The sequence below is a fragment of the Ixodes scapularis genome, unplaced genomic scaffold (genome assembly GCF_016920785.2).
Source record: "Ixodes scapularis isolate PalLabHiFi unplaced genomic scaffold, ASM1692078v2 PGA_scaffold2__306_contigs__length_199485367, whole genome shotgun sequence".
NCBI lineage: Eukaryota > Metazoa > Arthropoda > Arachnida > Ixodida > Ixodidae > Ixodes > Ixodes scapularis.
Genome location: NW_024609857.1, coordinates 40132921 through 40144760, shown reverse-complemented (window position 1 = coordinate 40144760; position 11840 = coordinate 40132921). Strand labels below are relative to the sequence as shown.

The window sequence follows — 11840 nt, the reverse complement described above, 5'->3', positions numbered from 1 at the left end:
AATTCCCCGCTAAATTTAGCGGAAAATATTCACCGCTAAACTTAGCAAAAAAAAATTGTCCGCTATATTTAGCGGAGAAATTTTTCCTTAATGGGAGGGGTGCAGGAGAGGGGGAGCGTACCCTCCCCTAGTCCTCCTGAGCTGCGCTCCAATTCGGCATTACAGAGTATTGTAAACGTCTTTCTTTTTTTAATGCGCAAATCGGCCGGGCATGAATGTAATTTCGGCTTTTTCTTAGGATGCTTAGAGCTTGTAGATTTAATTATAAAAGAAAAAGATTTAAAAAAGTGCCCCTAGTTTTTTTTTTTTGAATAATGTGCATATCTGCCTGGCAAAGCCATTTTCCTCTCTTATAGAATGACAAGTAAAATTTTGTCATAAATAAACATATCTTTTATTTTTATGTAAAAATGTGTACAGTCATATGTGTGATGTAGTACACTTGTGAGACTCGTAAAACAAACCAATATGACAACCGTTTCTGCAACGGTGGCGGCAGTATTGAGTTGAGACACAGCAAGAGAAAGAGATGCCTTCACGCTATGTACATGGTGCAGGATTTTTTTTCTAATTTCCTCTGTATTTCAATTTATTCTGCTTCCGGTCGCCACATGCGCCTCTCTTGCTTCATACAAATCAGATCTTGTTCGTCTCTTTCCTCCGCGCTCTGTCGAATTCGACAATGTATCTATTCTTGCACGATATCTTTGCAGCAGTGAGCTGCGATCATGTCGGCGGAGGAGCGGCGTGACTTGTACATTTACCGCCGAGCGCCTGCAGTTATTATCTTTGGTATTAAAAAACAAACAGTGTGCAGTAGTTGTGTCTTTGATGAGATACGATGTCCCAGAGAACACTCACACGCAACAAAACAACTTCAAATGAACGCGACAATGACGATGAAAGGTGGAAGAAAACGCTGGAGTTCAAAAAATGCTATGTACAATCTAAACTTGTTCTTCAAGGCAACCACTTTGAATAAAAATGAACAAACAAAAACATTCGAGACAGTGATGAATATTGCACACTAGCCACTTTGCTGTATAATCTGCACCCCTCGCAATTCATTTTTTTTTTCGACAGACAATTTTTGACGGTCAAAGAGTGGCAATTGATTGCTCTTTGGTTGCGCGGGGACCCGAGATGCGTAGCAGTGTGAAACGCGACTGGACATGGATGAAGTGACACAGCCTTTTTGGTGGGTCTCCGGAGTGACCTGAAGAGAGGGGATGGGTCCGCCCACTCGGGGGTTGCACAGACGATGGGAGGATAAAAAAGGTCCAATAAAACCTGCATCTTTTTTTTTTTTTTTCTTCTCGTAACTATGGTTCGACGAGCGTAACATCAGCGTGAAATTCTTTATACAGTTGTAGACGCGCGAAGGAATGTCGTGGCCTCTGTGCTCCAGGAAAGAAAAATGACCGCCAGTATAGAAAAACGAAAGCCTCGTCGTGACACATTCTCTACGGCTAAGATCTGCCTCTCCTACTGTTTCCTCCTCTTTGCTGAAAATGGGACGGCACATTGCAAACGTTTTCCTGATGCTCGTTAAAACTAGACACGAACGGTGCTGATGTATGGGGGCATTTCGGTTGTGCTGCGACAACAAAATTGCAGACAGACTTCGCTACGAGGTGTGTGTGTGGGTGTGACCATGAACAGAACAATCACTAGTGCTAGTGCAAAGATGACCTGCTGCTGACTAGAGAAGTTTCTCGCTGGAGGGCTAGAAAAGCGCGTTTCCAAAGACACCTGCGGGAACAGCAGCCACGCTAAAGTACACAGAAAGCGGTCCAAATTACAAGCAACGAAAACAAAAAAAAAAAAGAAGTGCGACTCGCTCTAGGACCAGCAGTCCTCGCTGCGTGAACAACGAGGACTAATTCCGCCTCCGATGGTACTAACTTGACTAGCCGTATCAGCAAAGGCTACCAGTGACTAGCGAATTGCTAAAACAGTGACCCAGTTCCATGCTTATAAAGCAGATGGCTCGCTCGTTTAGAAGAGGAGTCAGTTTGACTGTTCCAAGTCAAATCGCCCGTGTCCCGAAACCTTTTCTCGCGTCCGACAAACGCTGGTCGCTTTTGATCGAGTTCAGCCAGACACACACACGCACGCTCACACATATACAAGAACACTAGCTGGAGACGCGGGACGCCCACCACAGAAGACACTCATCGACTTGTCCATTGCATCGTGTCCGCGGGGGGGCACGTCACCTGTGTCTTTCGTCTCGGGGCACACAACAAGAGCGACGCGACGCAGATAGTCCACACTAGACCTGGGTGATGTTCCTCGTGACACCGCCCCCGGTCTTGTCCAAGGAGTGCTGCGAGGACGAGTAGACGGCGTTGTAGCTGGGGGCCACGGTCTCCTGACTCGGACCCCGGTGTTTGGGCCTGGGGGCCGTCACGCCGCCGTAGTCGCTCTTGGAGTAGAGCGACGGCGTCGAGGAGTTGAGGGACACGCCGTCTTCGACCATCATGATGGGTGGCGGCTCGTGCCTCTGCTTGGCCTGCTGCACCTTGTTGTAGTGGTCCAGGAGCACGCTGGCGGGCCACGAGTTGACGGGGCTGATGGAGCTGTCCAGTCTTCCTGGCGGAGTCTGTTTGGAGTCCTCGTCCGCGATCGGCGTCACCTGGGGCGGCAGGTCGTCGCGCGGAATCTTGGCCGGAAGTGGCGGCGGCTGCTGCGCGTTCCCGTTTTCCGCGGACTTCTTGGGCGGCGGTGCTTTTCGGCGTCGGGCCATCAGGAGGATGATGACGATGATGCCCACCAAGAGTACCGCCAGCGGGACGGCGATGATAAGTGCGAGCTGCGCTGCGTTCAACTTGTCCCGGCTGCTTCGCGTGCCGCTGGAGTGTTCCTGAGTTCCGGCGGTTCCGCCGCTGCCCCATGATGAAGACGGCTGCGTAGAGGTTGACGTGGTCGTGGGCGGTGGGATCACGACCACCTCGACCACATTGGAGACCGGACCGGCATTTCCCTCGTCGTCGACGGCTCGGATGGCGAAGTAGAGCGGGCTCTGGTTGCTCTTGAGACGTACCGTGGCCGTCTGAGTGGTGCCGAAGGGCCGCGGAGGTTCGTAGAAAGGTCCGTCGACGTCCCACTGGCTAACCTGCTGGCCATGACTCGAGAAGCGCTGTCGCGCGTTCAGCTTGTCCTTGAAGCTCTTCAACTCGTACCGACTCGCTGAGGAGGAATAGGACAGAAGACTACGTCAGAAATACATTTCTTGCCTATAACGCCTGTTACGAAATTAGGATTTCCAATTCTCACATGGTGCATAACGGGTTTAATAGAGTTTTTAAGTATCATAAAAAAAAAATAAGGAAAATGAGGAAACTGGAAAGGACATTTAACATGCTATAAAGTGATACCTCTTCCTTTTTCTTCTTGTTCTCTACCTCTAGATGTCATTTTTTTTTCTTTTTCCGGGACACAAGAACAGTCTTCGTTCTTTCTGAGCCTTCGTCGAATCCGCCGGTTATTTGAAGGCCACGAAATAACTAATTCGGATAAAATCGTCTGGTTTCCGTGTTTTCGGATCAATCCGATAAACTCCGAAAAACACCTCGCCGGTAAATTTTCGACAATTCGGCTGTATCCTAAAAACTCCACATTTCAAGGTCTCAATGGCAAAATAAAAGCCAGAAAAGGGTGCATTTTACGAACAAAGCTTGTGGGAGAACAGTGTTAGTGATCCTGAAAAAAGACCGATCCAATTTCATTTTTAATCTTATAGACTATTGACAAAAGCGAGTATCGCTTATCTCGTCAAGGTTCGTCCAGCGCAATGAGCCAATGTACTTCTGGACCACGACAAAAGCGATTGTTGCGGTTTCCCATTTGAACCATACTATTTGCACGTTTTAGAGGGAGGATAAGTTTTGTTTTTGTAAAAGTGAAAGATGTGAACCCGTAAATTTCATAAGGTGGAGAGGGAGGAAAGCTGAAGGTTTTATGCGACCAGGGGGTTAGGCTATTTCAAAGTACCGACGTTTCTTGAATAACGCTAGTTCAAGATTTGTCGCGGTACAGTACAGTTGGTAGTGCCAATTACAAGGGTGTCAGTGTCACATATGCAGCTACGGAAATATATTTTGATACCGGTGATTCTTCTGTTGTTTTTTTATTGTTTTTTTTGTGAATTTAGCGTACGTTTTTGTCCCGACATTATTTATTTGTATTAAAAAATAAAGACAGAGTAAAATTAATATTAATTGAAAACTAGCGTGTTGGTGAATAGATAGGAATACATGAAAGGATAAAACGTCGAGGGCGGGGATGGAAAAAGGACTTCTTTCAAAAAGGACTTTTTGAAAGAAGTCCTGTTTCCGTTCCTGGCCTCGACGTTTTATCCTTTCATGTATTTGTAGAGTAAAATTAAACTCCGTATTTCGGAGAATTGGGAGTCTAATAAAAATGAACTCCGATAAACCTCCAATTTCCCTTCCAAAATAAACTCCGAAACACACACTCCGAATACACAAAAAATAAACTCCAAAAACACGGAATCCTACATATAATGTATACACCAGAAAGAAAACAAAAAGTGATTAAAGTACAAAACCAGACTTTCTCACTATATATCATAGCAGTTCTTTTTGTGTTTGTCGAGGTTTCAATCGTCTCACTTCTCATCCAAGAGCGATCTTAATTGTGGAACCGATAGAGCGACAATGTCAGTACAAGCCACAAGAGATGGGCTTCACGCCGCCGCTGGCGAGCATTGCCCCGAAGGTATACGTTTCAGAGCTTTTATTATTTTTGCCTGTAATCTTTTAATGCTCTCTAATCCTTTCAAAGCGGGTGACTCAGGTCTGAAAGCAGTGCGCGTAGAATAGAAAGTGTCGGCATTCGACTGCTTCTAAAACTTGAAAATACATGGTTTCTTTCGGTTTTTTTGTTTTTTTGTTTTGTTTTGTTTCCGAACAATGGTTAAGCTTCGCGCTTACTAAAAGCGCGGATCTTGTCAAGTGACTTCAACACTTATTGCATTGAAGAACCAACCTTCGTTTATTTAAGATTTCAGATTTTTTATTTGCTGACCGACTGACTCGCATTCGGTGGTATTGAAATATATATTTTTTTCTTTCTCTTTTATGCTATCATAGCGTTTAGACAAATCTTTCATTAAGACGTTAGGACAGCGTGATCTCCATCGTATGCGTACGACACTCGCTGGAGGAACCTGCGTTGTTTCTGTTGTTTTACGTTTGTACCGGTCTAACGACGTACAATAAATCGAACGTTGGCTGCATTAAGCCTAGATAATACTTGGTCAGGGCACGGTGGAAGAGGTGTTTGAAGGGCGCTGCCTCACAATGAAACAAGTCTGTGGAAGGTTTGTTAGTATTTCTGCCAAACACTGAGATGCTCATTATGACTAGGGGCTCGAGGAACCGTCATCTTTTGTGCACACATCTTCGAGTCCGCGCGACCGCGCCATGCGCGAAGGACTTTATCCGACAGTGCCCCAGTCGAAAGGCGCACGAAGTCCGAGCGAAATTTTACCTTCTTGACTGGAATTGTTTAGACATATTTCTCTGCTTCCACCGTAGTCGGAGAGTTGTTTAAATACAAAAAAAAAGGCGTAATTTGCGCCAATGTGCCCGTGTCACAAACCGGGCGTCCCAACCTGAATTGGAGTTGTGAGACTGTTGTATAGAAGAGATGGAACTCACAACAGCGCAATATTTTTCTTTAGTACAGGTACAAAAAAAAAAAAAAGAAACAAATTACGATAAAAATTCCCGGAGAAGGGGAACAAAATACAGAAACAAATATCCAAGCAGAGCTAGGTGACTAGCTGTGTTTGGTAATAACACTGAAAATAAAAGTAGTGTGAAATCCCGAAAGTACGCCCACCTTCGAAAGATCGCCCACCTCATATTTTACACTTTCATCTCCACCGTGGGTGAGCGTCTACTGGAAACCTTAACGTAAACATATCTAAAGAGAAAAAAAAGATTCTCTCGATTTTTTTTGTTTGCAACCTGCCGGCAACCAACGCGCCTAAAAGGAGAAAGGGACGGGGGGAACAGGCGTCGGCGTACCTTGACCCTCGTCGAAGTCATCGCCTGGCGCTGTCCAGTTGAAGGTGACGGCCATCCGCAGGTTGTCCGTGGACACGACGCGGAGGTCCGTGATGCGGCTCGGCGGCAGCACGTCCTTGCTCGCCTTCTCCGTGGTCACGAAGAAGGAGCCGTAGTGGTCGGTGCGCGTGAACCGGTTCGTCTTCTGCGAGTAGCTGTCCGACACCCGGCTGCCGCAGCACGACGGGTACTCTGCGCCGCCGCCGGAGAACGCCAAGTGCGTCAGTCATCCATCGGTTATATACTAAGGTTCCGTGTTTTTGGTAAATATCGATAAAGCCCAAAAGCTAACCCCTGAGCCGGTTTTATCAAAACTGCAAAAAAAAAAAAAAAAAAAAAAAAAGCTTTCCTTAAAAAAAATTGTACAGTTGCGTTAAATTGTCCACGAGGCTACTTTATTCTTCGGAAACCAGGCCCCTTATCTCGTTTCTTTCTTTTATTGGTACCGGGACGTTTTCTCAAGTATTCTGAGCGGGGGCATGTTCTCTGGGGGTTAAGGGATTCCATGCCCGTATTCTGTCTCTTCAACATGAGGCCCCATAAACACCACTTTCTTATCCGACACTAAAAGTTGACACTCCAAAACACCGACTCTTTTGGGGAAAAATTGCAAACGACCACAAAGTGTGCTGCACTCGACAGCGCTAGCTGCTGCGTTGTGGAAAAGCATGGTGAAGGAAATTTGCCGTCACCCAGTGTACTGTACACTGTTTGCACTGCGTTCTTTGCTTTCAGTAGAATTGATATAGGAGACATGTGTGAGATGTGAGCTTTGGTAGAACGATTGTGCGAGAAGTTGCGGATGTTAAAAAAAAACACAAAAAAACACAGACGTGTTTTTTTTTTTTTTGGGGGGGGGGGGGGGGGGGGTTTAGAACGGGGGTGGCCGGGACCGTGGAGAACGGAACCCGGGTGGCGGCACTGGGGAGGCGAGGGAGCGTGTGAGCACAGCGCGATCGCGTGGGTATTTCGCGTGGGTATTTGACGACGTCGGCAGCCGGAGGGGTGGGGAGGGGGGACGGCGTCGCGGGACGGTACGTGGATGCAGCAGGAACGGTGGGGAGGCGAAGAAACCGTGGCGGCCTACAGTGAGGAAGGGGAGCGAGGGAGAGCCTTTCCCGTTTGAGGAACGACGGGAAGAGGGAGAGTAGTGTGGTTTTGCGTTCGTACATGATCATGCTTTTCCCGGAAGATGCATTAACAGCTATCGCTGTAAAATAAACTCCGAAAAAAAAATAACACCATTGAAAGAAAAATAAACCCCGAAAACACAGAACCCTAGTTATTGCAAGTTGCATGTCAACATGGTGTTTAAACAAGTCGTAGGAACCAGATTCGCGGGACGTGTCTTCACACGCGCCGTGCCGCATCAGCACGTCAGCCCACTGGAGCGACGGGCACTGCGCAGGCGCAGATGCTTGAAAGAGCGAAACGTTTGCGCATGCTTTGTTGTTCATCGAGCGCCACCGCCTTGGCGTGACGCCGCTCGCGTGAAGGCCGGCGTCGTCAAAAGGCACAAAAGCTGGGTCAAGACGGAACATTAGACGCCCGATGGTCTGTCGCTTGCGCCATGAAGCCGAGTGACGTTGGCGAGCGAGCACACATCTCTTTGTGTATTTTGGTTCCTTTTTGTCCACGTTAGTTATAACCGTTCTAAGTGATGATAACGCACGCACGCACGCACGCACGCACATATACCGATTTTTTTTGCGACAGAAAAGTGTGATGTTTAACGCGCATCCATTATTATAACAGCTTTTTACAAACACCAATAATAACGATGCTTCCGCGTTGTCGTGCCAGCATCTTTTACAGACACCTTTCGTTCTCTGTATTGCAAACAAACGTGAGTTAGAAAGCAATTGATCTTTTTAACTCCGATGATGATGACTATGAGGAGATTAGTGGCACAGCAGCAATGAAGCTGCGCCAACCTAACTAAAACTCCGAACGAACAGAATATTCTACACAAGCACTTCTGCTCTGTCAGATGGCGGCTTCACGCAGCGCTGTAGCACGCGCGGAGAAGCCCCTCTAAAAAAATAACCATACAATAATTCCATACTAAAAAAAAAAAGTTTTTTGGATGTGAATTTAATGCCCCCAATCCAATTCTTATATATATATATATATAATATAGCTTTTGTATGCGAAGTTCAGCTATAACGAAATACAGATAGAGGGGAGCGATTTCCAGTTCCCCGTCGGCTAGCTCTTTATAAGCGCCCCGTATCTCGCTCTAACGACACTATGGAGGACCCACGCGGGACGTGACCGAGGCACGACTCACCGGCCCCCTCGGGAAATCTGCTCTCGAAGTCTCCGTCCGAGGCGCCGATGATGACGGCCGAGACGTCGTTGTCGTTGGCCACCACGGTCAGGTCGTAGCGACCCGTGCCCGTGAAGTCGGTGAAGTATCGGCAGTAGACGCCGTCGTTCTCCGTCAGGTCAGGGTCTGAAACGGAGGGCGAAGAGGAGGAGCTTGATCAGCTTTGTACATCGTATAACTTGTGCGAGGGAATGTCGGGGAGAAAGCCCTTCATCAGATGGCGGTACCTTGCTGTAACTTAAAATTCCACTCGCTTGTTGGCGCGATACGTAGCCCAATACAACATACACAGCCAGTCACCTAGCTGTGCTTGGAGATTTGCGTTTGTCCTTTGTCCCTACTGTTCCCTTTTTTCAGGGATTGTTTTCGTCATTCTTGTCCAGCTGGCTTGCACCTTTGCATTTAATTGCCTTGCTGGTGTTAGACTGTTGGCAGCCGATAAAACCCGTTTGTTCTACTAACGTCTAACCCCCCCTTAGCTCAGTTGGTAGAGCGCTCCACTGGAAATGGAGAGGTCCCGGGATCGATACCGAGACCCGGCGGATTTTTTCGGTCTCGTATCAGCGTAACAACTTGACGATGCATGGATTGTACGTAAACTGGGTTCGAACACCACGTGGCCAACCCTAACCGAAAGCGAAACCGGGAACATCGGTCGACAAAGCTGAACTTCATACCGTACGCACAGACGAACACGCGGTTCTGACGCTGCAGTTCTGACGTTCTAACGCTGCTGCTTGCTTCTAAACAGTGCGTTCTTGCGTATAAAACACAAAGGGCGATTAGTAAGTTTTGCCTCCTAGGCTGTAACTTTTTTAATTCAGTAATAGAATTTGGAGATGTTACATTCGAATTATATTTGTTGAATCTTCTCTTTCCCGGGAGCACACAACTTCTCAACATAGTCCCCACCGGCGGCGATGCACTTCCGGTGCACGACTATCCGGATGCCGTAGTAGATAATAGACGGTGTCTGCTGACGAGACCAACTCCGTGCAGGAGGAGCTGTAATTCCAAGATGTTCTACCCGATTCACCTTACAGCCCGGACGTCGCTCCGGGCTTTCGGCTGTTTCCCGAGATAAAGGAACATCTGAAGGGTACAAAGTTTGCGTCCGACGACGAGGTTGCCGATGCAGTGCGACGTTATACAGCCGGCAGTTAGTCAGCCTCAATGGGCATCTGGTGTGTCAGCTGACGATGAGCAATTTAGCCAGTGCGGTACAACCGCCAGCCTGGGGTTTTTAACGTGCACCACGCAGTAGTGACAAGCGGCCGCACGCCGGTACGATGCTGATCCAGATCGAAACGGGCGAGGGACTGAACCCAGGATCCGTGGGTTCTGCAGCGGCGGGACGCCAAAGTCGCGTGTTCGTGTATGGATAGTACGAACCTCCCGCGCCGTTGTCGATGAGGTGTACGCGGGACACGATGTCGGTGTCGGGACGGCGGACAAAAGCTGTCACCAGGGCCTTGGCCACCGGGTGGGAGCCCTTCTTGAGTTCCGCGTAGATGATGAACTTCTCCGACGAGTTCACCTGCGAATGAAAATTCGCGCATGTAGACCAGGGGTATCCAAACTTTATGGCTAGAAGGCCGGATTAGGTCTCTGTCGCAGTCTCGAGGGCCAGAAAATAAACATATATATATATATATATATATATAACCTAAATAAATAGACCTATAATACGGATTTAAATATAGGGAATCAAAGTGGAAACAAATTAAGAGAAATAAATACAAGGTGTATCGATAGAAAACCTACACGAGAATAACAAACTTGCGAGTAGTGCAGTTCAATATATAGCATATTTTTGCATTATGCACTAATGGACACTTTTCGAAATGATGCATAGATCATGTGCGCCCGCCATTAGTTGGTCATGTACTATAAACCCGCATTGGACTCGAGCGCTTCGTCAGCATTCGGAGTGTACTCGTGTCGAAAGGCATTCCACACGAGTGCTGTCTTAGAGCTCGGCGCGAACAACCAATCACAGGCTTCACGCCGGAAGCGACGAGAGCAACTAATGGCGGCTTCTACACATTATTTCAGTTTCGGAAAGGGTCTTTTGTAGCCCAGAAAACTCACCGGGCATAAATAAAAGCGCGCACGAACGTTGCCATATTCGCAGAGGGCGGAAGAGTAATTAGAATGGTTCGACTGATGATGGCAAATCGCGATACTTACGACACAGTACACTAGGTATGTTGTACATGATTGATTGATTGATTGATTGGGGTTTAATGGCGCAGCAGCGACCAAGGCTATAATGCGCCAACAACTAGGACTATTGCTGAATCAAGGTTGAAGAGAAGAAAGAGCTATAGTAGCTTGTAATTTAATAAAACAATGATCATGAAAGTACAAGCGCATAAGATGTGGCAATGAATACGATGAACTATTAAAATTATAGCTGGTCCAGGAGTCTTATATCCTTAAGAAAGTTGAAAACACACTTGTGTGGAATCAACGGCTCATCACTGAGTAAAAGGGCGAGATGTAATGGTGTATGCTCTTGGTAAACCTTAGCAAAGTGTCTGTGGCGTTCTTGGTCATACAAAGGGCATACAAGTAAGATATGTAGGATGCTTAACGGAATGTAGCAGTGTTCACACTCCGGAGCATCCTCCCCACGCAAAAGATGCCCATGGGTTAGACGGGTATGACCAATTCGCAGTCGGCACAAAACCACCTCATAAAAACGCTCGCGGTGACGTGCACTCCCCCATTCCTGAAGTAGTGGTTTTACTGCGCGCAACTTATTGTTTATTTCTCGGTCCCATTCCTCTTGCCACTTGCGTCTTATGGAAAATTTCAGAACATGCCTATAGTCTCTGTAAGGTATTTTCCACAGGTCGACTTCTCGATCCTTAGCAGTACTTGCTGCTCTGTCAGCATCCTCATTTCCGGCAATTCCGACATGTGAAGGAACCCAGCATAGTATTATTTTCTTTTTCCGTTTTGCGGCTGAAATTAGCCTGTTCCTTATTTCTATTACGAGTGGATTGCGATCATTTCCCACTCTGGCAAGAGCTCGTAAAGCACTAAGTGAGTCGGTGTAAACAATTGACTTGTGAAGCTTTTGTTTAAGGATCTTATCTGTGGCGAGGAGTAAGCCATAGAGCTCTGCCGTAAAACTACAGGCACTGTCATTTATTCTCCGGACAAGCTGCATCCCAGGCCCGATCACTGCGCAACCCACAGAGGAATCAGTTTTACTACCATCAGTGTAAAAGCTTATAAAGTCGTGATACTGTACTTGGAGCTCAAGGAATTCTTGTCTCAGGACTTCGCGAGGAGTGTCCTTTTTGTTGAATTTCATTAGCTCCAGTTCGCACTGAATGGGAACTAGGTCCCAAGGGGCTGCCGAACTCAAACACTGTACAACTGGAGGCAACACGTCCAGTCCT

At 47.2% G+C, this 11840-nt stretch overlaps 1 protein-coding gene across 1 annotated transcript in view; it reads right to left on the bottom strand.

Annotated features, from left to right (window-relative positions):
* Window positions 1-370: 370 nt before the first annotated feature.
* Window positions 371-11840, bottom strand: part of LOC8035623 (calcium-activated chloride channel regulator 2) — a 51101-nt gene continuing 39631 nt past the window's right edge. Inside the window, exons 8-11 of the mRNA XM_040207055.3 lie at window positions 9820-9964; window positions 8389-8553; window positions 6060-6290; window positions 371-3192 (exon numbers count right to left, since the gene is read on the bottom strand). Coding sequence (XP_040062989.3) covers window positions 2276-3192; window positions 6060-6290; window positions 8389-8553; window positions 9820-9964 — 1458 coding nt within the window. The 3' untranslated portion in view covers window positions 371-2275. The remainder of the gene's footprint in view (window positions 3193-6059; window positions 6291-8388; window positions 8554-9819; window positions 9965-11840) is intronic.